The sequence below is a fragment of the Tauraco erythrolophus genome, chromosome 15, assembly GCF_009769465.1.
Source record: "Tauraco erythrolophus isolate bTauEry1 chromosome 15, bTauEry1.pri, whole genome shotgun sequence".
Classification (NCBI taxonomy): domain Eukaryota; kingdom Metazoa; phylum Chordata; class Aves; order Musophagiformes; family Musophagidae; genus Tauraco; species Tauraco erythrolophus.
In genome coordinates, this window is record NC_141479.1 from 13,075,853 (window position 1) to 13,103,792 (window position 27,940).

General features: G+C 38.4%; 1 protein-coding gene across 1 annotated transcript in view; it reads right to left on the minus strand.

Annotated features, from left to right (window-relative positions):
- The window catches only part of BEAN1 (brain expressed associated with NEDD4 1), a 38,677-nt gene extending 15,157 nt beyond the window's left edge, over window positions 1–23,520 (minus strand). The window contains exon 1 of the mRNA XM_009982110.2: window positions 23,394–23,520. Within this exon, the coding sequence (XP_009980412.1) occupies window positions 23,394–23,418 (25 nt within the window). The 5' untranslated portion in view covers window positions 23,419–23,520. The remainder of the gene's footprint in view (window positions 1–23,393) is intronic.
- Window positions 23,521–27,940: the final 4,420 nt, after the last annotated feature.

Consider the following 27,940-nt stretch of genomic DNA (forward strand, 5'->3'; position numbering starts at 1 on the left):
TGTTGGAGGGGTGGATTCCGCTGATCTTACGACTGTTGTACTAGAACTAAACTTCCTCGAAGTTTACAAAATTCTCAATTTGTACAGTTTTTTTTACTATCTCTGTTGGTAATGTGTCCAACAACGTGTACTCCTGCTGGCTTTCCATAGCCTTGTTTATTCAGATGTTTGCAAATTCTGTCTTTGAAAGATGCAAATATCACAGCAGTGCCAGTTTAAATCACAATTGCAGGGAATTGACACTTGAACTGAAAGTACTTGTGGATAATTTATTGGTAATTTTGGCTGACTTGCAAAGATAAAAGGGAAGAATCTTCTTTTTTTGCCATCAAGAGAACATGAGCCTGGAGTATGAGGTTGCTCCATGCACTATCAGGCTTGTGGTCTTCAAACTGAACTCAAGTAGAACTGAAACTGGACTCGATGATAAGCTTCCTGTCAAGTTCAGTGGAAAAGAAAAACGGCTACAGTGAGTGCCTTCGGATCTTTTGAAACTTGGACAACTTCTAAATGATCCTCTTAACAGGAAGAGACTGTCTGAGGAACAGCAGACTGTATTTTGTTGTTGTGTATTATTTAGCTATGGAAGCCAGCTGGTATCTTAACACATTGATTGTTTTGGAGATTCCTGTGGAGCCACCCTGTGTAAGCACTAATATTTGGTCCTGTTTTGCTTTATAGGAATTTAACAGGTTAGCAGTGACTTCAAATAGAAAGCACTCTTTCTTATACTCTCCACTTGTACTTGAGGTGTTATTTTTTTATTTCAAGACACCCCATTTATCTAGCACGTTCTTAGGGCTTCCTAGGCTGTTCCAAATCTTGTCTATTTTATCTCTTGTTTCTCACCATCGTGAATCTTTCTCTTTTTTATGTTCTTAATCTAATTGAACCCAGTCTCTGCCAAAGACAAGATATATTGCAATATTGCTCTTCCGAGAAGGAATGAATAACTCCCTTTAGCCTAGCTTCTAAAACAATATGCAGTTGATAAACTTCTCCTCAGTATTATTTTCCATTTGACACTGTTAGTCTAGTCCTCCAGACTTTACAGACTGACTTACTACTATGGGAATTGCTCAAGTGACTAACAAATACAGAATGAGACGCTGTGTTGATGTAAATTCTTTGGGGCTGAAATTTTTGGGGACAAAAGATGTTTACATTACTTTTAGCAAAGGAACATCTTGTAAATTTTACTCCTCTTACCGAAATACATCTTCTTTTGATAGACTGTACATTTCTGTATATAAAAATGCTGGTTTTGCATGCAGAATAGAAGTATCTGGAAATTTATGTAAAGCCCATAAATATAACAGCAATAGCAGAGTGCTAATTTTTTTTTTGAGGTAAGTTGTAGTTTTTCCATGAAACTGCAAACTGTAAACAATACATGCATAAATATGAATACCTTATATCTAATTCCCTAAATATGAACTATATTGGATGCACAAACCATTACTTTTATGCAGCGATGGAAGTTGTCTAACTAACCAGACACGGCACAAACAGAACGTGCTGGCTGTTGCAGCTGTGAATACAATGCAAGGGGCACATATGGCTGAGTGAACACTTAATTTAGAATAAGAGTACAGTGGAAAATTGCCTACACTGTCCATTCAGTCTTTGACAAGAAATTATCCATCTGCAAAATCCCTTAAATATCACATTATATTATTTTACTCAGTGCTCCTGCATCTCGACAGACCAACTATTAACCTTCAGTAACTCTACGTAACTGAAGGAGGTGTAGTACAACTCGACTGTTTTTGGTGTATGTTATGCTATTTCACCTTCTCATTAATCTCTCTTTGAAGGGACACTTTTTATTGCTTTCCAACTTGGCAGTAAGGAATGTTGAAGTTTCAGTTGGGTCAGATCCTGTCAGAGTGAAATGTCTTGGTGTGCAGATGTGTCATGGGAGTTTGGTTCATCCAAGATACAGCCCTTTATTAGGAACGGCTTCTCTCTTCGTTGGCTTTTACCTGCTTGTATCCCACATGAGACAGAAAGGAAGCACTACATATAAATGAAAATCGCTTCTCTCCATACTGAAATAGTTGTGAGGTTTTTGTTGTGGTTGTGGGGTTGGTGCGTTTGTTTGTGGTTTGGTTTTTTTTTTCTTTTTTTTTTTCCCCGAAGGCCCATCAGCTCTAGTGAAGCCGTAATGGTGTCTGTAATTGATAGGGTTTTCGTTGTTCCCTTTAGAAACTGGAGATGATTTTAAGGCTGCTAAGATAACTAAATATCTTCTCCTAGTTTAAGATGATAATTCATGTTATCACTGGTGGAGAGGATGAGAAATGGAGTGTTTTTGTTTCCCAAGCTGAAATGAGGATGAACAGCTCATGAACAAGTGCTGATGTGTTGTACTGGAAGGATTTTGTGTGCAGAGTCCTACTGCTCTACGTTCCTGCCAGCCTCAGTTAAGACTTGCCTGAGGACAAAATAGGCATAGTGTTACTTGCTGAACTAGAGCTGAAGCATGCTGACCGAACAATGTTGCACTACATGCACACCCTGGGTCAGTACAAGCTGTTTGGAGTTGATGATCTAGCACCTCCTATTACCTTTAAATACACTACATTAACAAAGTGTATAGTCAGTATAGGATACTGCATAATATGCTTTCATTTTTAAATAATCATAACAAAGTGTCTCAAGCACCGAAGCAATTTAAAGTATGTTTCTGATATCCTTACTTTTTTTAATTCCTGGTTGGGACAGTGTTGGAATATGCAGTCTCTTTATCAAGGAGAGAAGATTGACAGATGACAAGAAGCAGCTGAGATGTCCCAGTGAGGCACACAAATAAGCTCAGTTAATGGAACTGATGAAGATTTTGTTGATTCTGCCTTTATGAACAGTTCCTGTTCAAAGATGATTTAGTCTGGCCAAGAGTGACCAATTGGATTCTGCACTTGTTGCTGTACTGAGAAATAAGCCTCTGGCAGCAGCTGCTGTCAGGCTGCTGTCACACTGCTCATTTCTGTGCCTCCCAGGCAGGAGTTCTCAAAATGAGTAAGGTAGGTGCATTACAAAAACAAGCTGAAAAATGTTTTGGATCAGAGGTCATGGCTTTGTACAGAGCATCACTGTAGCAAGAGAGAGAGATGTATTATTCAAGTCATTGAATGAGAAGGGCCCATAGGAGCTAAGTATTTATTTAAAAAGTTTTGGTTTTATTTGTTTTAACCTTTCCAATCCCTAGGTGTAGTGAAAGTATTAAAAAAAAGTCAGTAATTCTGTAAAAGGAAAAGCTTATGAGAACAGCTCAGCTCTGTCAGACATGATACTGAAATCAGCACGTTTTCCACGGAACGCTTTTGATGGATCTATGCTTTCTTCTGACTCTCTAGTTAAACAATAAAAAAGAGGTAAAGATTTTGCTTTTTGATAATTCTGACCAGTTTGGATAGAGAAGAAACTGGGTATGTTCTCCTCAAATAGCTTCTTGCAATCTACTTTTTGTCTGCTCGCGAGACTACCTTCTGTGCCTCTGGCGAAAGATTAATCTTGGCACACCAACTGTTGAGTGCTCTATCCCATAAGATCTACAGCAGCTGTGATGGCAACTTATTAAGGTAGGAGTAACTAGGGACCCAGAAAGACTTAAAACTGAGTAAGTACAGGGAGTTTATATCTACTGTTAAAGTATGGAAGATGGGAAATAGGTCACTGCAGAAAGGGTTTTGTAGGTCTCGCTATGGCAATGGCTTGTGTCAAGTGTAATGAATTAGGTGGCATTGTCTTAACATTTGAGTGCATTGAATGTTTGGGTTCTTGCTCTCTAAAGCAGCTATACAGTAGCACAGACTATCATGCTACAAGGCAAGCTCACATCTGTGTGTTTCTAACACCAAAAGCATAAAATCACTCAGCTCACCAGTTACACGCATTTAGCTATGGGAACACTGTGCATCAGATTCTTCCTATATTCTAGAGAGAGACAGGAAGCAGGTAAGAACTGCTACCTTAGTATGTCAGATGTTTAAATAGTGTTTAAAAGGATTTGATGATGATGCTAAGCACAGGCAAGGCTAGTGGTCCTTTTGCATTTATCTTATTACCTTGTAGCATAGTTAAGCAAATGAGTGGAAGACTAGAGTAATCTGGGAAACATCCTCTCTATAAATCACTTTCGCAAGAGCCACACAAATAGTACGGGGAAAGGAATTTTCAGTTCAGGAGGCCCAGGAGCACATTTAATTCTCTCACACTGGTTGCCTCTGCTACCTAAAGCCTAGGGGCCAGTTGCGTGTTGTGCTCCCATTCTGTATGCTTTCCTGATTTGCACACATAAAATTAAACGGCCTCTTAAGCTACAATTGATATTCAGTAATAACCGTACAGGGATTGCTTTGAACTTTTACCTTAATGTGGCTTGTAAAGGGCACTGTATGATATACACATAGATAAAAATAGATTAAAGATTGGTTGATCTAGTTTAGGTCCTGTATATTGCAGCTCACGCTATTTGATCCATTTACTGCTTATGAGAGCCCATTAACTTGTGCTTGATGGTGGCTTATCTTCTGGAATGGCACTTAGTACTTGTCAAAGTCAATGATAAATAAATTTTTGCCGTCAGTTGCTGCAACTGTGACATTTAAACAGAACCAGATGATATTTGTTATTATTTTTAAATTTGAGGTAAAAATCTTTCTGTACAAATGGTTAACCAGTCTTGCTTGATTATTGCTACTGTGGGAGATACTTCAGCATAATCCGAACCCATATGAATGCTGTTAACCAGGCAGGACCCATAAATTTAGACTGTTTCTCTGCAGCTCACGTTGCCTCTTTGATCTTTTTCACTGCATATATATGTTCTAATTGTAATTAAAACTTTTCACTGATTAATAGTAAAAAATCAAAACCTTATTCAGAACATGAGACTATGTGGTAGGGACGTTTCAGTTTTATCTGATGCACTCAGCTTGAAGTGAATTTGGAGCATACTTACAGGTACAAAAGCTGCCCATGACCTTGAGAAGCTCATCCAAGGGAGAAAGGGTGGCCTTTCCTCTGAGATATCCAACTCTGCCTTTTTATCATGTCTGCTGGCTATCAGATAATGACTTTTCTCTCCTTGCATTGACATCCTTATTATAGAGCCAGAATGAATAAGATTGGATCACCAGCAGCCTGCAAATTGAGAATGTCAGAAGCGAAGAGAATGTGGCTGCATAAGGGCTCAGAAAATAAATCTTTTCAGATGCTGTGGCTTTAGGGTATTATGTTGATGTCACAGCAGCATGTCTAGGTGCTGTTTCAAATTAACAGGAAAATCTTCCAATTTTCTGATCCATGGTCTGTTTTATCAACATGATAAATACCACTGCAATGAAACAAATCACTCCGGAAGTGTAACAGCCTACTTTGTGATGGACAATATATTTCTTCCTCTATTTTTTCATATACAAACAACTTTGAACTAATAAAATTTTATAAGCACAACCCGAACCTATTACTTTTTTCAGCAACTCTATATTAGGGCTTGGAAATAAGTATGATGAGAATCCTATTTTACCTGTTAAAGTGAAGTTACCTTCATAAGCTCACATCCAACATAGGTTGGTAGTGACTTGACTGGGGCAAAAGCAGTAATTTTTTTTTTTATTGTGAGAAACTCTGGTATTTTGGCACAAAATCTTCTCGTATAGAATTTGGAAAAAAAATGCAGCAATGTAATTTTTCTTTTTATTCTGAGAGGGAAAGGTTTGAAAAATTGTAATTAGCAAATAAGTCTATATTTTACCTCAGCAGTCTGTCTGCTTGAACTGTGATCCAGATGTCTCATGTCTTGTCTTTGGGAGGTTGAGCTCTGTCTGAACTATACCTAATGTGACCTAAAGAGGTAGTAGCTATAGGGCAGATGACAGCTCATGGAAGATGTAGCCCAAGCAGGAAACCTAATCTAATTACAGGGGAAAAAATAATCCAAAAGCCAAAACTTTCCACAGAGAAGTTCCATTTTTTACAAACTTTACTTTCCACTTCTACAGAGAAAATGAGAAGGCATAGGTGAAATTCTTACTAGCTATAACAGTAACAATTGGTGAGCAGCTGACTTGTGTTCTACTGCTCGCTATATGCATTTACAAATCTGTAAATCAGTTACCCACTTCTGATTATTATAACATTGTCTCAAAGTTATGAGACTTTAAGTTATGAAGTCTTGTATTTTCCTTTTGTTGCACTGAACTATTCAATTTGTTCTATGAACCAGCATCTTTCAGCAATCATTAACCTGCTCACATGATTTGAAACCTTGGAAAAGAGCTAAAAAGATGCTATCTGCAACAAAGTTCTGAGATTGAACTACTAACTGAGCTTGTGGTGATTTGCTGCTTCTTATTTAGGACTTTTCCTATCAAAATAATCCTGTTTCTTTTTCCATCCTCATCTCCAGTCTTCCAACAGTAGTAATCTGCTAAAAAAAAATATATGTAGAGGAATGACTGATGTTCACTACTTAGAAAATAATGACAGCAACTGAAATACTGATCTAGCTAATTATGTAAGGAACTGGGTGCTAAGATAGAAACCTGTTAACAAATGCTGGAATCCAAAGATCCTTCTTTAAGAGGTGATATCATACGTGATATATGTTGGTCTTTCTTTCAAGGTGACTTGAATTTTTCAAAATAATTAAAATGTTTTTGCAGTGTTGTTATGCACTTCCATATGAATTATGGTGTTGGTGTCACAGAGTACACAAAGCCTATAGCATGACTTACATTATCATTTGTATCTGTAAAAGCTACAGCAGTATCTGCCTGCATAAATCAAGGAGTTTTCTCATACCATTAAGAAGTGATTTCATTCCCTCTGATTTTGTCTGAATAGGACTAGGAGTTCTGCTTAGACAACTGCAGGAATGTCAATAATAGCAAAACAGATATTGATTCTTGCGACGATTTCAATCACCTAGTCTCTTTGTTGCTAGAGGAGCCACCAAAATTCAAGGACACCGAAAGATCTATAGAAATTAAATTACTCAAAACATTACTATCTGAAAAACTGGGGGTAAAAAATCCCTTTCTTTAAAATCCCTATTGCCTACTATAGAAGAACCATTTGCTTAGAGGATTGTTACGGCAAGTCCTGTACTCCAATTTACAGTCAAACACCATTCCATACACATGCTGTGCAGTGTCCAGGGGCTGCTTGGTACACATCACGTATTCTGCCCTCTCCCATATTTATCTTTGGCTGGCAGAGCTGAGTCAGGCTTAAAGAGGAGAGAAGACTCGCACCACTGAAGGGCTGGAAAAAGTAACTTCCCCTCCAGCTGACAGGCAGTAGTGTTTTTCCTAGAATAGCATAACATTCTGCTGCCTTATTTTATAGGTTCCACATAGTTCCTCCTTATAAATAATATGATGTTGATTCCTCTTCCATTTGAGATGGCAGAGGAAGGACTTTAGAAACAAACAAGCCAGCCCCCTCCAAGTGTGGCCTTGTATATTTATTCCCCTTTCTATATAAGAAACTGCAGCGTGTGTATGTTAAATATAAAAATGTAGTTTCCACTTCAAGGCTAGTTTCAGCACAGGGTAAACATCAATAGCTGCTAGAGATGAGGTAACTACACCTTTCTATCTGCTGGGAAGTCAGAAGAGGTCCTGGGTGGTTCTCCAAACAGAAGACATCCGTTAAGAAGGACCAATATTTACAGATGCCCTGAGAAACACCCGTGTATGCTGTACCCTTTTCTCTCCAGGCAATTACATGTCTAGGCTGTGGGTATTCCTCCCTGTTCTTAAACCTAAGCTATTTATTATTGTCAAAGAGGATTTAGGATAAAGAATGCATTTCTAAAGGAAACAGAAGTTGCAGTGTGTGTTGTTCTGCATTGCCACTGAATGAGACTGAGTGAGAATAGTAACAGAAAGCTGCAGATTAAGACTGGAACAAGAACTTTGCCTTTTTCTGTGAGCACACTGTTTCTTAGATCAGACTCCATTTAAATAATTATATGTTACGGGAAAGCTGGTTACATTTTTGAATTATGAAGGCTTTATAAATCCCTTTGTAATGAATGGTGTTGCATGTATGTTAGAACCTCCATGATGCCCACAGAGCACCCCTGACAATATCTTAACCTGGAACACTGTCAGTTTTTAAGGCTAGCTAGATTTTGCGGCCTTTTGAACAAAAGGGACCAAAAAATGGTTCAGTCCCAGAAAATAAGTGTGCCCTGCAGGGGTGGCTCTAGTCAGAGTACCTAAATGAAAGCTCTTTTAGGCACACTGCCTGGAACAGGGAGAGAAATGCCATCCAGCTTCCACCTTCTCGCAGTAATGGTGCTCGCATCAGAGATGTGCTTTGTATATTTAGTCTAATGTTAAAGGTCACTAACTGTTGTTCGCAGTTTATCAGATAGCTGTGATTTCATCTCTGGACACAATTGGCTATTTCAGATGAGGCAGAGTGATCTTCCTGTGACTATTAAACCCACCAATGCAGCACAAATCAATTGTTTCCTGAGCCCTTCTGTTAACTCAAAACATGCTTGCATGCAACCCATCCTACCTCTCTTCTATTAATATTCATAGTGGAAATGTGTCTGTTAAATTGTTCTCATTTACTCACTGGAGAAAAAAAAAAATTTTTTTTTTTTTAAAAAAGCTATGGGATCCTTGGTGGAGAAATGAGTATCTGGGCTCATGTATAATATTTGTCTATCCTCTTTCAAGTGCATGGACAAATATATGAAGAAAGACATAAACAGCTTTGTAATAGAAAATGAAGTTATTTCTGTCCCTGGTTATCCTGATCACATATGGCTGCAAAGGGATTTTCATCTACATACTTGCTAACAGCAAGGACTTTTACAATTGCTGCTTAACAAATTAAAGAATCACAAAAAAAAAAGGAACCCCTTCTTCAGTTTCCTCTTATCTGTCTTAACTATTTATTTTAACTACATGCTGGCAGATACGAGTTACATTGTCAGGTTCGTAATGAGGCCAAGAGGATTCACATGGTGTGGCCAGTTAAGGTGCTTCTATTCAAATTAACTAAACATTCTTCTTCCCTATCAAAAAGGTACATACTACATTCTAGTCTTGCAACACAGGAGAACTCAGAATGTGCTTCAATATGAGGGCGATGTAAAAAGTTCACATTAGAAGAGTTTATCACCATCTCAAAGAGATTGCTAAACTTAGATATGTAAATTGTATGCACCTGCTCTTCTGTGGACTAGTGTTTGCATGAGATAGCCGGATACACTGCTACTTCAGTTCTGGTGTGAACACCCAAGCGTCTTCAGTTTCTTATGTGTGAACAATCAGATTAAAAGACTAAAAGCGAGTTGAAATTTTATATACTTTGCATTAGTAGACAATGAATTTTTTGTGAAGAAGCTGACAGCATGAAAATAGCTGGAGAAAAGTGAATGCTATTCTGAAAAAGGCTTATTCATTAAAGTGATGTAGCAGTGAAAGTAATAAAAAGGCAAAAATGGTGTTCCAGGGTTACTAAAGAAATATCAAATCTTAACGAAATACAGTGGGGTATGTGTTGTCTGTGTTGGACACTATCTTCATAATGACCTTGCAATTAAAGACTTGGGGTAAATCCTTTCCAACAGCAGTAGAGTCACAAGTATGGAACAGAAGTAAAAACTTGGTCCTTTCCTGTGAAAAGGTGCTAGGGCTCTTGGAAGGGACCAAGTAACGACAACCATGACTGAACCCCAGGGCTGGAATTTGCGTTTTACCACAGCGATCTCCACAGGTCACCTGTCCAAAGTCTGGTGAGACACACCGCTGAGATCTGCGGCCCCCACCAAAGATCACCAGAGTGCGTGAGCGCTAGCTGAGTGCGTGAACCAGGTGAATGCTAGGACGATGTGGAAGACTTGGACTTCAGTTGCTTAAAGCAAGAGCAATGCAATGACTGATTAATTTGCTGAAGTTGAACAAAAATAAGCTTAGAACAGGTGGCTGTTTTATCTTTAAAGATCTTGTGCTTTAATGTAAGCATAAACTCCTGATGGTTATTGTAACTGGGAAGTGAAATACGTAAAAAGCCGAGATGAGCCTCATGTTAATTATTAAAAAGCTAACCATAAGTTTTTGATCTACTGGAGAGACAAGATGTAAACTCAGAATTACCCTATTGCCTCAAAGCAGTTTTGAAGTATTATGTTACCTTGGAGCAGCAGGTGAACAGCTATTTCTCAGAATTTATAAAACCACGGACTTCACAGCATATCCTAAATATAATTGTACTGGCAAAACGCAAGAATGGCAATGGAAAGTGGATACTTTTGGGGTTGTTTCAATTTAATTTTATTTTTAACCTGAAGTGCCTACTGTCCTGAAGCTTGAGGAAAAACATTAAATGAGCAAGGCCTGAAATTTCTGCATGTATCAAATAGTTCCTGTAACTCCTCATTCTTGTCTTGTGCATCACAGGTACCTTTTGAGGAGTCTTAATCAAGAGTGGAGGCAGTGTCTTGAAACTGTATTGCAGGGATACGTTGTTCATGTCTTGGAGAAGGGAGAGGTCCTGCCTTTCATTGTAAATTGGTAAGGGAATGTGGTCTGAAGTTAGGTGTGGTTTTTTGGTTTGGTGGTTTGTGTGTTTGTTTTGTGTATATTTTTTTAGCTCCTGGAGATAAAGGGACAGATTTATGGAGCTACACCTACAGCTTTATAATGTTCAGACTGTGCATGTTGTCCTACTACAATTTGTCCTAAAGGCCGTACTGAGTACCACATAGTGGAGAGACTTCCACTTTAGATCCTATCTCTGATCTCCCTTGTGCTGACAGCATACGCTACAAGAAATATCATGCTGTTTGGATTATTAAAATAATTGATGTATTCATATTTACTGCCTCACTTGTTAATACTATCTTGTTAAGTCCTTCTGGGTATGAGATCACAGATTTTTCTAACTAGCAGCTGCTGCATAGTTACCTAAAATACCAGATTTTAGCGTTGGGCCAAGGAAGACAGGGTTGATGATCAAAACAGATGGCCTCATTGCTAACAATATACCTGAGCTTGCAAGCACTGAATGCTTGCGAAGGTGTGGGCAACCTTGTTGAGTCAAGAAGTGCTAAGACTGTTCAGTGAGCTTTTTGGTTCTGAACGTCACTGCTTCTGTTCATCTCCTACGTTACTTGGAGACAAACCTTGTCTGTGAAGAAAGATTAGCGATAGCCTAATAATGCGTGTGTTTATTCCTCTTGTTGCCTTTTGCCAGTGTTTGATTACCCAAAAACTCTGCAAAGAGAAAGATATACATATCAACCTTAGAAAATCACTATGACTGAGAAAAAAAGTAATGAACAATATACAATGCATTGATTTACAATATTTGTCAAGATGATTACTGACTGTATGAATTTGGTCCTATTTCCTCTGATTAATTTAGCACAAGATTTCTTTTTTACTCTCTCACTGACTACGAGGTAGATATCACTGATGAAGCATGGGTGCCCTGTAATTTCTTTCGCACTACTACTCCTCTATCTGAACAAGTCTTCATCACCACCAGTTCCTGAATCATTACAGGAGGAATCAATACAGTGCCCAGTCAAATTATCTTGTGCACTGGCTCAGTTATCTGCTCATCTCTCCATTATTCCCAAACATGAAATACAAAGAAGCAGACACTTCGCTGAGGTAGGGTTCCAAATGAGCAGGATGTCACTAAGATGCGCTGGGGGAATGCTCTCTTTTTCAAAACTGCATTCATACCAGCTTTACATGTGCAGGTTTAATGTACATGCATAATGATCATGGTATGAGATCAGATTAATTATTAATCTATGCAAACATCTTTAAATTAGGAACATAATGATAATCATTATTCGAAAAGTTATTGAACTAGATTTTAAATATACTTTTTTGTGTGTTATGGTTGTATTTTTTCAATGAAGTTTTTATTTTTCTCCACTGGAATTCTAGCAAATTGTTTTTGATCTTAGTAATTTTTTTTGTGCGGAAACTGTAAAAGCAATTCTAAGCAGAGAAATCTAGCTTCATGGTTTTGCCATGCCTTGAAGTAACAATTACTTATTCTAACTAATATGTTACTTAAGTATACTTAAGCTTCATTACTGGTATTGAATTACAAGAATAAACATAGGAGAAGGGCGCTTGAACCTTGGAATAACATGTATTTGATCTCTGTCATGTTTGCTTTAGAGGTGGCTTCTTTAGGGTGACCATACCTTCCTGAGTGGAAGGAGGAAATCATGGAGGAGATGGTATGGAAACTTTCATTTGTGAGAATGGGATCTTTCTTTTCAAAGACCATTTGCACCAAGTTGTTCCCTTAAGCTTTGTCCAAATAAAAATACACTCAACTTATTTGTCCTAGTAGTTAACATGGAAGAGCCAATGAAAACAGTAACACTTCTTCTCCAGCATCTTGTCTCTGCTCCTTGCACAGAACAGCTCTTTTAGGGTGGACAGTAGAGGGATGCAGCAAGTTCATTCACTAACCTGTTCAGTTAGGTCAAAAACTAGTTAAAAGGATTAGTTGCCTTATAACAAAAAGCAGTCCTGGCCCGCAGGGTGCAATTTGGGGCTTGGAGACCTGGGAAGAGAGGAAGGGGTTGCAGCCTTGGGCCCCATCAGTAGGTACATAACCTTTGTATGGAACTTCTTTCTATGGTAGGGATGTGGTGACATTTGTCATGGATGTCTTTGAATTAATGAAGTATTTCACTACTCTCATTTACTCTATAATCACTGTCCTTTGGATTCTTACTCAAGATAATTTAAAATGAATACATAAAAGCCACGTCTGCCTCCTACAAATGTGCATATACATGTATTATCACAAATAGTTGCTGTGCTATGATCTCAAATCAAGATTAATCTGAAATCAATTTCCCTAATGTCAGTCTTAATCGTAGCTTTCACTTACTTCCTTTAATAAAGAGCCTTTCTCACTCTCGTTGGCAATTTCTGCTGATAAAATTAGGCTTTTTTCACTGCAATTTAGCAAACTGAAGCAAGGTTTTCATGTTTCCATAAAGTGGTAAGAGAGATGTTGACTTTAAGGCATGTTTTATTTCCATTTGGTGAATGCCAGTTTGCCCGTCCTTCCTGACTGCAGAGGAGGCAGGCTTCTCACCCATCTCTTCCCTTCTGACTTGGATGAAACAACCGGTAAATGGAGTGGACTGAGAGCAGAACTGTCCCCATGGAACTCTGGCAATACAAGTGCCTCGTTTCTCTAAGCAACATGTGGCAAGGCATTGTGGTTCCCTGTGTAACAGGTCACATGGCTTTTGGTGGGTTACAGAAGGAAAATCTGCGGACTTTGCACTGTGTTAACTCCCTGTTAGGATAAAATAGCCTGCTATGCAGTGGGCAGGATGTGGTGCTTGCTGGACTTTGCAGTGCAATGGACAGTTACACGACTGGAAATCTACTGCCTGATATCCAACGTATCTTTTCTACCAGAAGAGAAAAAACTAATGTATGAGGAACTTGGCATCCAAAGTCTAAATGCTTGATCCCTTTTAAGAATAGCATGTTACCCAACATCATTAGGATGTTTGCATCTCTCATGAGACAATTTCTTAAGCACCAAGCAATAAACTAAGTGTGCACAATTTTAGCACATCCAGACTGTGACCCCTTTTTTTTGCCTTGTTCAGTCATGAAATCCCACACTGACCCCTGTTCGTACAAGTATGATGGAATTTTGTCAGATGAACACTTCACTGTGCCTACTGAAATGGCCGGCGGTGTCTGAACTGCACTGCAGGCTTCTGAGGACAGATGGCTGCGCTGAGGCCATGAGTTGACACATGGAGGCATTTGAGCAGAGCAGTGCTTTAGCGGAACGTGTTTCGTAAGTCAACAACTGGAAGGGCAATACCTTAACTCTGCTCTTTCTTGATTTGACTCGTGATTTAAATTAAACCAAATGGATGCTTTCTGTGGCACATGATCTATGTCTTATGCTTTGTGTTACGTCACATTCTAATTCTGCGTATTTTTCCCGCACTTTCTATGACCTGTGGAAGAGGGATGAATTACCAGCACATTGTTTCCTTAAGTTTGGCAATTCTGAGTGTTACATGGGTTATGTGAAGACAGAATATAGGAAAGAAGAGTCTTGCTATGGAAACGTGTTGGGTTTTTTTCCTTGATGCTTTCATCTCTTATGCAGTGGGGTTTAATGTGCTATTTATTCTTTATGGTAAAAGTATGACCCTTATGTCTGTTAGATTTTTCATGTTTTGCTTTATATTCCTTAAAAAGTGGGAAGTGTAACATTTCTGTACTATCTTTGTGTATTATGCTTTTATCCTGATGATGTTTCCTTTTTGAGACAACAAAAGCTAAGACATTACAGTATACCTGTCTCATTCATGTGTTTTTATCATCAGGTAAACTTTCTGTCCTTCTTATTAACTCATGTTCCATGGAGCATTTTCAGAACGGGGTCTCTGTAGTACTTTTGTGAAGCCCGTGCTGACTACTATCTCCAGCGTAGTATTCAGGGCAAGAAAACATTTGGAGCCCAACAAAAGCTTATAGACTGACCTCACTGTGTCTTACTGAAGTGATGAATGTGTCTTGTATTTCCATTGACTGACCTCCTTGTTTCTTTACCACTATGTACTTCGACATGTTTCTGCTGTACTATATCATAGACTATACTCCTAGTATTGAGAATCAGGATTCCTGCAGCAAAGTTTGTGTGAAAGAGCTAGCTGACAAGCACGGGGATACACGCTTTATTCTCTTGGTATTAAACTAGTTTCAAGGAAGAGAAATTCATCTCTGCACTGCTGACACTGAGCCAACAGTTTCAGTCTGAGAGGAGCAGAGAACAATGATATTTGTAATCCTCTGCTAAATGCAAATAAGTTCTGTGTCTCTTTCTTCTGGAGATTGCTTCCCTGAGTCAGTGGAGTTCATTTACATTTTGGTGACATCTACAAGAATTTTGCCAACACAGCTTATTACTGCAAACATTGTGTCAGTTCTGACATTTCTCTTTCCTGGGAGAATCCCCAGAATGCTGCTACTGTGTTTAGTAGCAGGCTTACGGATTCGCTAGCGGAGGCACACAGAAAGCAACACCAGCCTTAACCATTTCTGTCACCCATCTGGTAGAGCACCATTCCCTGAGTTAAGCCACCACAACTTGTTATGGCCATAGTGTGAAGCACACTGTGAGAATAAAAACCTGTCCCACAACAATTTTCTTCTGGAAGCAGAATCAGCACCCTGACCTCACAGATCACAGGTGCAGACAGAGGATCGGTCCCCAGGCCTTGTGTCTAGAGCAGATGCACAAACAACTACGTTGACACAACTCAGGAGAGCCACAATGTGGTAGTGGGTCTCACCTACAAACACCAAGCAGATCCAGCTCCCAAAAAGGCATGTAATTCAACTTCCAATTAATTTAGCACTCCTGGAGCCAGACAGCTGAGTCCATGGAAAACAAAGGCTATGCCTGTAATTGCACTAAAGGTTGTTGTAAAAGGATGATTAATTCCCAGCAAAGAATCTTTTTTTTCCCATGTAACTGTTACGGCAAATGCAGCATTACAAAGATGGTGAAGAACTGATTAGCGCTTTAGGCCTGAAGCATCGTCTAAGTTAGACCCTGAACTCTTTAGTCTTTTCACATCTCACTGGTTCGTGCAGTTCTCTGGCTGAAGGACTGAGGGGATTACTTCTACTTCTCTCCTCAGAGAAGGATGTTATCAGGGTCATTCATTTATAAACAGCCTTTGTAAGTTCTGTGAATTACTGTTTTTCATGAGAATCTCTAATGATACTTAGTAAGATAGATCAGGAGAATATTTTGTGGTCTACCATTACATATTTTTTTTCCTACCCTGCTTATGTATTTATATATAATATGAATTTATTTGCCACTTTTCTCCCTGGAACAAAGCCTGGCAGCTATAAACACTCCTCTTGCAATGTAATGATACGATCAAGCCTCTTCTGTTAGGCGCTCAGATGAAACCAACCAAATTATTTCAGTCATGACTTAAGGCATATCTGAAATCAGGATTTCAAGGAGACTTTATGCCCCCTGGCCCTGCTGACTGTTCTCTATTTGCTCTCTATTTTTCATCTTATTCTCAATTCTACTGCATATAGTGTTTTCCACTAACTCAGGTTTCATAGAGCTAATGTGCCAAAAAGCTGGATTCTGCTATTTATTTATAAACAGACTGTGGACAAAGAAGTTAGGCCTCAATTCAGAAAAGTGCTTATGTGCATACTTTATGCACTGTAAATGCATTCTTGATTTTATTCATACAAAATTTTCCAACTCAGGGAGCCCTGAGATGCATGTTCAAAAAATGTCTCTGTTCTGCCCATTTACACTGTGGGCACAGCAATTGCCTACTTGATGGTCTCTTTTTCTTGTCTTCTTGTTTTGAAAGTTTGTGTTATAGAGGTGTTATAATAAAACCGACTGAAATGTTTTAAAATAGCTTTTCCTGTAATTCATAGACTTATAATACAGATGAAGGAAAAGGCATATCAAGATAACTCTTTAAACTAGGTTAGTTTCTTGTCTGTGTTTGTGGGTTTACAGAACAGCCTTTGGCACGCTACCTTGATAGAAACTCCCCTTTTAAACCTTAGCTTCTCTTCCTGAAAAAATGCAACCATACAAAATTTTAATATATTTCAAAATGCAACAGTAATACTGATCATTTCTCACTATGAAAATGAACTAGTCATTCTTTATATCCTATCACATAATTTAGTATTATTGTCTCTACCTTGAAAATAGCTGTATTTAGCAGAACTGAGCGTTTTCTAAGTTCATGGGGCAAGGGGGACATTGTTAGAATGACTATCCCATTTCAGGAAGACCCGGCACTTGCATCTTTGCTTGATAGTACCTAATCATACTTCTTTCTTAAGGTCTACTGATTTCCAATAGCAATTGCTAATTTCTCAATTTAGCTAATTTCAGTTCAGCTAGGAGACAAAGGGTGCGAGAACCATGCAGGCTTGCCTTTTATGTTTCCTGTATGCCAGAACTCTATGCTTGGTTGTTATTTTCTAAACCCTCTATTCTTTTTACCTACGTGCTTATGAAAAGATAAGTTGTCAAACTAAAGATGCATAACACAGATAGTTCTGCTCTAATTGACAGTTACTTGAGGGTGATTTCAATTATGTCCATTGTTCATTTCTGCTTCCAAAGTTGGTAGTATGTGGGTAGGATTTTTTTTATCAGGCAAGATTAACAAATACTGACCCTCAGCAGTAGGTACAATACGCATTAAATAAAACTTAATGTCAGCAAATAAAGGGAAAAATATGCTGAATAAAGATAACAGCACTGGAAGAAGCAGTCTTTCAAATTAATCCTAAGAAAGGCTAAATAAACGTTGTAAGAGAAGAGGATATTGTTGTCATTAGTTTTGATAATCCAGACTAAGGTAGTATATGACATTTATAAACAAATTCAGCAACAGCATTTTTGTATGCAATAGGCTGCATGTTGTTGTAATAGGGAAAGAGTAGACAGTAATTTTCACAACAATCTAAATTCTCCTAATAAAACAGAAGTAAATTTCATGAATGCTCCAAAGAACTGAAATCTAACTGGAGGCCAAAGTGTCTTCTTGTGACTGAGCAAGCAAAGAAGACATAAGAGTAACAAGTAGCAGTGATTTCAGAATGTAAATTGCATGATAAATATTGTTAAAACTATCATTACAACAAACAATTTGATGCCTTAAGAAGCCTGAATTAGTCACCAAGATTATATGAATTGATTTACTAAGGTGCCCTCAAATTAGATGCAGACAGGTTTTGTTGATGTGTTTGGTTTTTTTTTCTTTCCTCCCTGCCTTTATCTTTTTTTGTGATGCTGAAGTCTTTTTTCCTAATAGAGAAGCTTGTATTATGAAGATATTCCTGGATATAAGGAATATCATTCTGTTGCTCCAGAAGACTGTTAGGGTGCCTATAATACAGCATTTTTCAAAACTGACAAGTATAGTTATGTATGTTTGCTAGGTAAGGAAGTGAAGTTAAAGGAAGACAAAATGACTTCTCAGGGAGAAACTGGAAGATACAGGACAGACTGGGTCTCTTTGAGTTTGGAGTTCTTTCCTGTAAGATAATGCCTCCTACATGCCCTCCCTTTTTGTTTCCTTCAATGGTCACTAAAACTAGGTTTTCATATCTATTTCAGTGGTGCATAACAGTATCACGCAGATTAAGTGCAAGTTCCTTTTGGAACTTCACTTTGGAGCTTAATTCAGGAATCAGTGCTTTCTAGGTCTCCCATGTGGGCAGTAAGACGAGACTGGATGCATCTACAGTGCAGGCTGAACCTCTATGAAATCACCTCCTGAGTACCTCCACTGACAATCTAGCGTATGCAAACCTGTATTCAGAGGCACCTTCCCTGAAACTGTTTGCAAGTACTAGGAGAAGCCTGGATACAAATTTGCAAGGAGATTATGAAATGACAAATTCCTGTTCTTCAGTTGGAATAACTTTAAAAGGACATCTAAGAGATTTAACTTGGAATGAATGGAAACAAAAGAATGCATTCATTAGGTTAAAATATAATATTTTCAATGACTGTTGTCACTCTTATGTTCACGTAATATCTGTTTAAATAACAGTCCTTTGCCTCCCTTGGAATCTGCTTTTCTGACAAGAACTGCCCAAAATCAAAGTCTGGATAGTATTTAAACCTGCTTTCCTCATGACAAGATTATGTTAAACATCCCAGTTGACTCTAGGCAGGATTATCTAGAGAGATCTTTCCACAGGCAGGATTACCTACGTGAGTTTATATAAAGCTGCATAGAGAGTGATGGAGATTATTAATCCAAATGGCCTGTGGTACGTAATAGAAAGGTAATCTGTGGGATTATCTGTGTAGATGCAGCTTTTAGAACAAACATAAACCTGGCTCCTGTTACTATGAGCCTTAAGTAAGGTCTTCATGGCAGAGTTATTTTAAGGTTTCATGCAGTGTTTAATTACTTTACTAATAAAAAGAGAAGTATCAAGTGACATAAGACACTTAACTTCTTTGGTACAAAAGACTCCAGTCATGTAACCCTTGGAAGTGGGAGCAAGGATTGCACAGGTTATGACTATCTTTGGCTTCAGTGGGCAAAGTGTGTGGTTCCCATGAAAACATATGTTTAAATCTGAAGCAGAATTCTAGCCTTTAATACTACTTTCTCATGGTTTCAGGAAAGTCTCTAGATACATAATACATCCTTAAAAAAAACCCCACATAGGTAATTTGAGACACTAAATGATACCTAAAATCTTTGTACACATGTAAGCTTCTATGCTAAATGGCTGGCTAGAGGCCTGGAAAAACAGTAGGCAAAGGCAAGTACATCTTCAGTGCTGCAGATCACCGCTATTTTGCTGAGCAATGTATGGTTAACCCTTGAGCAAAGATTATACATTTGATTTCCTCTTACGACAAGGGAAATAGTAGCTTGTTTTCTCAACTGGAACAAATCCATGCATTGCTTCTCAGGGCAGCTTGCCTTGAGTCCCTGCAGTACAATGCTTTTGCTAAGACTTAGCACTGGTTCTGCTTCTGATTCAAGAGGATTTAACAGTGAAAAATCGCCATGGATCAAGTTAAGAAAAGGAAGCACAAGGAAAAGAGAGAGGAAGAAAGATACAGGAATGCGTTCTTTCATAGGGTGATTCTGGTTGACTGACACAGGAAGGAATAGACAAATATATTCATACTTGCAATACACTTAAATAGTTCGTGTTCTGTCCCATTAGGCTGAATTTCATGGTAGCCACACATTAAATGAAAAACTTTTATGCCAGTGTTTTGCTTCTTAAATGCTAAAATTAAACTCCCAGGGTAAGCTAAGGAAGTAACTATTTTGTCTCTGAAAGCCAAGATGACTATGGAGGGTAAAAATTAAGTGAATTGTGAGGACTTATTACACTACAATATGAAATTAATTCCTGCTTTGTTTTTTTCTTTCTATGTTAAGGCACCTCTTTTACAGAGCTGTGTTTATATATGGGTATGCACAGGTCACCTGTTGGTAAACAAACACTGCTGGTTGTGTAAGAATCACGTCTATGAATGCACACCCGTAGCTTGTCAAGCTGCTGTGGATTACTGTGATTCCATAAACAGCCTTGCAGGAAATCAGAGCTATGGCTCAACACACTGACTGATACTGTTATTCTTTACTTACATCACCACAATGCCTAGAAGCCACGGTTAGGAAACTGGATGTGTGAGGTGCTGCAAAACCAAGACAGACTTCCTCCTCTCAAAATAACTTACCCCGCATTCTTCTTGTTTGATCCGACACTTGCTGAAGCTCTTCCTCCCAGAACTAGACTATAGTTTGCAGCAGTAACACGGACATTTTCCATCTTGTAGCAATATACCAAATGTATGATGGAAATCTCTACTGGAATATAGCCTCACTGGAAAGTCTGTTCTTACTCTCAGCAGATAGTGTGGATGTTGATTTTGAGGACTCAAGATTTTCCTGATTTCCTTCTCTTCCCTGAAAATTCACTTTACTGTGGCTAGCTGCAAAGCTTTTCCTGTACATGCCTAGGTCTGAAAGGGTGTGTAAAATACCATTCCTTTATAATCACCATTCTGTGTGTAAGCCCTCTGGGATCTTTCTTACTGTCTCAAATAAGAAATATTGAATGTCTGCCATTTCCTTATGACTGGACAAGTAATAATGTCAAGAGTTCAGTGCGACTGGACTGCCCAAAATAGTGGTGGATATCCTCAAAATACCATGACCTCATTCTTTTCTTACAGCAGTGGGCCGCAAGAGATTTCGCTGAGATACATGAGAGGAAAACTGGTGTAATATGGGTTGTGAAAGAGCTGTCAGTTTTGGTTTTCCCCTTTCCTAGGTATTTATTTCTGAACTCCTTTCTTAGCATCTCTTTTTCCTGTGCCCTTCCCATTTCTGAATCCTGCTTACCTGCATAGCTGATACATGGTGGTGGTTACTGGTACAGTGAGCTCCCATTACAGACACTATTGTATCTGACTTTATAAATGCTAAAACAAAAGGTTATAATTTTATTCCGTCACAACACCTAAGTATGTGAATCCAGAATATTAGGTTAGGCATTAATGACACAGTGAGCAGGATGTGATTTGAAAGTCATTTCCCTTTCACTCTATCATTAGTCTGCTTCTTGGTGTTTGATCTCAGTCTTCTGGGAATGGGGAATTGCAGCGTGCCTTCTGTCTGACGGAAGTAAACCACTGTGTCTTGTTTGTGTCCATGAAAGCCAAGTGGAACAACAGCAGCACCTCGAGTAGCTCTTGCTCGGGGTGCTCCACTGCCGTGCCCCGGACCCATGCAGCCCGCTCGGGGACTCCTCCTGCGGTGCTGATCTTCTAACAGGTCTTGCTGTTATTCAGCAAAACCAAGACATGATAGAGGTGCTTTGGCACCGTATTCTGTGACTGTGAAGTATTCATAAAGTGACAGATATTAGTGCCTCGCTGGATAACACTCTGCTCTCAGGTTCAGTTGTGAACAGCAAATCAGTTTTTCCATTGAAAAAGAATGAATTTTTCCTCTAGGCAATTTCTGATTTGTGTGTGCTTCTGTAATCATTGCAAATGATCTGTTGGTTTGTGGTTTTAAGCTCTTAACTATTGTAATGTGTTCACAGCAAACCTGTGACTATTTGACTCTCTTTGTCAGCTGTCATTGTTGTGATTTTTTCTTATTAGCATTGAATTGGCAGCTTTGCATTTAGAAAAAAATATATAATTACATATATTAAAAAGAATTTGTTTTCACTCACTAATTATTTTATGCACTCACTAATTATTTTATGCACACCTTATTGAAAGGCAGAAAATAATGCATACTTGTGTGTGATGTAAGTTGCTGAAAGGTTTTCATGTGATCCAGGCAAGATGCAAGATCATCAAAACAATGTCTTTCCATCAAATCTTCCTTGACCACCTCCAATATGTTTTTTCAGAGAAAAAATGAAACCACACATCTAGCACTGATTAGATTAGGAATTAAGAGCATAAGAATCTGAGGTCTTGCCTAAATTCAGGTCTTGTGTGTCCTCCCATGCATGTTAACTGTAGCCCTTCTGAATTCTCAGTTATAAACCCATGATCTTTTGTGCTCCATGGATTTGACCCGAATCCTGCTTTACTTAATGGACTATGATCAATTCTACAGAGTGCTTGTATTGCAGAGTGTTTGAACTCCACTGTAAAGCCAGGTGGTGGGTTGTGACAGACACAAATCTGTCAGACTAAACTGCTGGTGTTGAGGGTCTTACTGTGGATTAGCTCTATCTTGTCTCCATGCATCTGAATGCCAATTAGAGGATTGGACGTAGTAGGCTCACTCCTCAAACTCATTTTTTGGTTTACTTTCATCTGAAGTGTATTGCTAGTAGCTGTCAATCTGCTCTCCCTTTTGCAACTTCTGGTCTTTAAAAATTGCAGCTACGTTCTTCTGCGTACAATGTTGTGTTAACTAAAAACCCTACGTCTGCAAATATTTTTGGCAAGTAATTAGTGACAGCAGTATGTGATCCACCCTGCTTGTACCATGCAGAATAGAAGTCTGAAAGTAATTTCCCCTCTTAGATGTTGCCAGTTACAAAATGGGTGTGTTAAAAGGAAGGTTTCAGAGTTGAAACTGTAGCTTGAAATGAACAAGTAAGCATAACCAGGAAAAAGTAAAACCAGAAAAAGCTGAGATAGTTAAATCACCAAGTTTGCTACTAAACAGCAATTGCTGAGATTACACCACACTTTTGTTCACTGGAAATTCTCAAACTCATCTTTCAAGTTATTTGCAACAAATTTGGTGCTAAAACGATCTGCATTGTTTACGGATGTTACCCTATGACTCCTTTAAATACACTGGATATCTCTGACTTGACAGTACTTCTTACCTCTTCCCTGCCCAAGTATTATTTTAATCAGCTGGCAGTTCGTTTATTCACATTAACACTTCCAAATGTGGAGTGTCTGGCCAGCAGTCACAGCTCTACAGAGCTGCCAGTGTCTAATTGTTTCCGGCAATGACGACTTTTTTAGGCTTTTTTTTTTTGTCCTTTCTCCCCCTCAACTGGCATTTCAGAGCAGCAGCCTTCAAAATACATTAGCTTAATGCATTTTGAGCTCGACCAAATCTTCCATTCCCACTACTGCTGATTTGTCTACTATTCTGCTTGAAATCAGCATACAGCATAAGTGACTTAGCCATATGAATAAATAAACCTCTAAATATCCATATCCTTGCAACAACAAAACTAGATCAAATCTAATGTTTAGAACAGGGTATTTCTACAAACACGGATTCAGTGAGAAAATGGATTCACATTCGTAGGACATTGTGTCATGATTTAGGAAAGTGAAGGGTAACTCACTTGAGCACGTTAGTTTGATGGACATGTAGTCTCTGCCACAGTCCTTCTTATAGCGACAGCGCAGCCAGTTTAAGAGGCAGAGTCCGTCACCACACTGTAGTTCTTCTTTTTTACATGGCAGAATGCTCTGTTCATCTGAAAGGAGAAAAGAAACAACAGATGACTTCGTCTAACAAGCAACTCCTTCCTGAGTCACAAAGCCACATATCCACTGAAAGTCAATCTTCCTGCTTTTGAAAGCCCTGGGCGGATGAAAACACCCTCCCCTCTTTGTCAGATGTGAAAACGTTCTGACTCAAATATTTCCTATACTGTTGTTGCTGATCATTTAAATACTGTAAGAGGAAGATGAGGTCCAGGTGAAGCATACCAAGGAAATCCCAAGGGTACCATATCTCCGAGGCACCTATCCGATCTGCTATCTTGCATAAACCTGAAGGACTGGATTAAGGGCTGCTTAGCTGCAAGTATAACTCTCAATCCCTTTCCAGTTTGACAGTTAAGGGTAGGAACTCAGTCTAATAGAGGAAGGATTTTTTTTTTTTAATAATCTTAATAAACCCGTGGGTAAATTTACAGAGATATAAACTCAGGTTTGGTTTGCGGAGACATTAAATCCTATATAGTAGGGTCTGCAGCTCTGTGCAGGAAGCTGAATCTTTGACTGGCTCCTCAGTTGAAAGCTTGAAGCCACTTCCCAGCACTTCTTGGGGGCTGAGTAGAAAACTGAATTACTCGTCTTCTGAAGAGGAGAAAAAGAGTGATTTTATCTTGTCCTTCGATAGTGTACTATGGTTTGTTTTATCTTTATGCATACACACATGCATGAACACAAATTTCGTACCCTCAAAGGAGAGATGACGCCAGCCTAAGTCCTGTAACTTAAGAAAAATAGAGTTTCAGGCCATGCTAATATTCACCTGTGCAAAACATATTTGTACAAGAAGTGAGGATGCTGGTGGGAGTGTCATCGCTTGTCATACCTGAACAGGATCACCCCTGCCTAGTCCAAAAGTTTTGAGGGTACACCTGAGGAGAGAGCGGTCACTGCAAATGCAATGCCAGCAAGCAACAGGTGTTTAGCTTTCACTGACTACTCAAAATAGCTATTTTGTTTGATGTCCATAAACATTCAAGCAGTAGCTGCCTGATACAAAATTTAAAAAGGAGTTGGGGAATCTCTATGCAAGGAAGAGTATGTATTTTTTTGTTTTGGTACATTAACTGTACAATACAACATATGCAATGGAACGCTAGTGACCAGCCACACCATCTAAAACATACTGAGCAAATAATTGGGAAAAAAAAAAAAAAAAAAGATCTTGTTACGTAAAAGTATTCTAGTTTGTTAGGTTAAAAATCTGTTAACTTACTATAGGGTACAAACAAATTCATGGAGATCAGGAAGTCAGAAAATTATCTGAGAAAAGAGGGGAAAAAAACCTCCTACATTATTGGAAGAAGGTTTTCTGTTTTTTGTTTGTTTGTTTTGGTTTCCCCCCCCACGTTTCTCCAGTAGTGCTATTGAAAGTGGTTTTGTTTTGATGGTAGATAAAAGGAAACTGTTTTCTGACAAGTGCATCTGAGTGCACAAATGGATACACTGACATCATTTAGTTGCATGGTTTTGTAGGGCTTTCTGATAATGAGAAAGAGAAATAAAATAGAAGGTAGTTCGTTAAAATAGAAAGTTTTTAAGGTTGGCTAGGAAGACCTTTGTGCAGAAAGACTTTGGAAATCAGCTTTAAATTTCACTGGAGTACTAGAGCTGTATTCAGGTTACTTTATGTAAGCAATCTAAAACATTCCAAATAAAGGCAAAAAGGAGTCCAAGCCCAACTTGAAAAACACTACTCTTGAAAGTAAAGGCACAGAGGGCTAGTGTGCAAGTTGGTACCCAAAAGAATACAGGCACTTCTACTATGTCATGTTTTCATTTGCTCTTCAGTATTTTTAATTCAGAGCCTTCTTGTTTTCCTTTGTAGCTGCAAAATCATGCAGTTTGGAGTAATTGTTCATGATTTCCAATTCTTCACGCAGCTGCTCCAGGGGAAGATGTCAGCAGCCCCAAATGCATTTATAAACATCACCAGCATTGACACCATACTGGTACAGTAAATCTTAGATTCTACGCTTGTACCTGGCAGCTCTGCAATCTGAAGGCCAATAATTGATCATATTGTTTTGTACTTTCAGAACATCTTGCAGTACGTTTCCCAAATGGCTCCTGTATTTCTGGTAGGCATCTCAGACAATTTTGAGGTACGATGGCATAGAATTCCCAGCAATTAAAGTTGTGGGGATTCCTCTCTGATTTTGTTTGTTTGGTTTTTTCAGAGTTAAAATATTATAGAAGCAGCTAAGCAATAATTACTTTGTGGTACCAAACATAGTCATTGTGAACAACTTTTGTAATTCCAGACTGGTTACACAGCCATTGCAAATATCAAAAAGGAATTTACCTGCAAGAAAATGATGCAAAAGGAAAAAATAATATATTAGCACATTTATGAGAGTAATTGGTCCTGGTATGCATTTCACATGTTTAGATCTTCCATAAAGTCTGTTTAGTTTGTAATGTAGTTTAAAATAATTAGGGCAACTTCAAACCTCTTTGAACAGTCTACACCATTTCGTATCTTTCTTGTTCACCATTCCTATTTTTACTAGTTCAACACAATTCTCTATCACTGGCTATGATTTCACAACTTTTTGTATGTAAGAAAGTTTTCTACAGTTCCTGCAACATAAAATAGCTCTTTTACTTTTCACTGCTTTACTGGCTCTACTTTGAAGGTCACTTAAAGGTAAATGCCTCTTCTCTCTCATCCAGAAAGCAATACTATGCTTTCTGTTTCTGCTAGTTGTTGTTGAACTGTGTAAGTCACTTTGAGATACGGTCCTTATGAAAATGCTAGAAAACCACTGTGATGTTTTATTATCTTCAGGGAGAACCATTAGGATCGTAAGCTATAAGAAATTATAAGGGCAGATCCATTTTTTTTTTTTGCCTGAAAAGTAGTGGGGGACAATGATGGTTAAAAAAAATAGAGTGTGCAAACCTCTACCGTAAAGCTGTTATTTCCTAGACGTGGCAAGATCAAATTATGTCTTTTGTGAATCCAGATGATACAAATCTTCCATTTATTCTGAAGGGGAGGTGCAAATACCTGAAAAAATCATTAAGACTAAAAATATGTAAATGTTTTTTTGAGGAAGAAACTGAGGCACAGGCCAATATTCATGTAGCAGGCAGGTACAGAGGTGGGCATCACACTCCCAGTGGTACGGAGAGAACAAATAACAACGTTTAAGTTCTACGCAATGAAAATTCTTTTGAAACGTAGTTTCATTTGTGAGAAAATGCATTATGTTCCAAGATGATGTTTCTGTCTCAATAAAGGCTAACACAAAGTATTTTGCTTTAAGGTATGTTTTACCCTGAGGTAAAATTGATTTGAAAACAACTTTTACTACAGATAACAGGGAGCTAACAAAGTCTCTTTTGGAGAAGCACTTCCCAGTTCTAAGCCCACCTGCTCCCAATTGGAGCACGCCATGCAGTGGCGTGTGATGGTTTTCAAGCTTTTTATTCTAAATCAGCACACCTTTGAATGAATTTATGAAGTGAAAAATAGTAATTTAAGAACATCAAAATGATCATATCAAATTTAGGTTAAGGTGCAATATTATATAACTGTGATGCATAAAATTAATCCACAAGTTGAAAATTAACTTACACCATTAAAATACACATAAAAGTTTACGGCTATTTTATGTTATCCAAATTTGTATTTTCCTATGTTAGTAATGCCACTTTTTTTTTTTTAATTCGAATGACCATTGAATTATATATATCTGTTAAAGTGGGTACGCACTTCTCACATGAACCACTGAGTCTGATAAAGCCCTGATCACCCACCAGGAGGAACTACTCTCTGCAACGTAACCTTTTGCACTTTGTAAAAATCATAGTCCTTGCTCTTGTCTGCAGCTTGGCTTGGAAACCTCTGTAGCCAGCTGTGGGAAGATAGTCATGGCGATAGTCAGGATCCTCCAGTGACACAGAGATGAGTTAAGCACTCTTGAGCTTGGCGAGAGGACGAGAGAGTAAACAATGCATGGCACATGTTAGTTTGATGCTTAATGGTCTACGGTGCTTATATGATTTAAATGAGCATGACACACAAAACTGTACAAAACAATGTAAGGAAGACAGATTGTTATCTCTCTGGTGACTTCTTGTGCCCTTTAATTCTTTAGAATTTTTGCATTGATGGCAAGTAAAGAAATTCACAATAATCTTAAATTAGAGGACAGACACAATATGTCATTTCTATACTAGTAAGGTACCTTGATACTATCTTTAGCCCTGCATTTTACCATGTTGTCAGTGGCTGTATTTGGGAATCGTAGTTTCACATGTTTGAAAATCTGAGATAGTTCTTACTTCTACTAATACAGATGCTCCAGCACTCCTGAAGCATGATCTTATGTCTCCAACTTTGGGAAAATTTCCAATTTATAGAATCATAGAATGGTTTGGG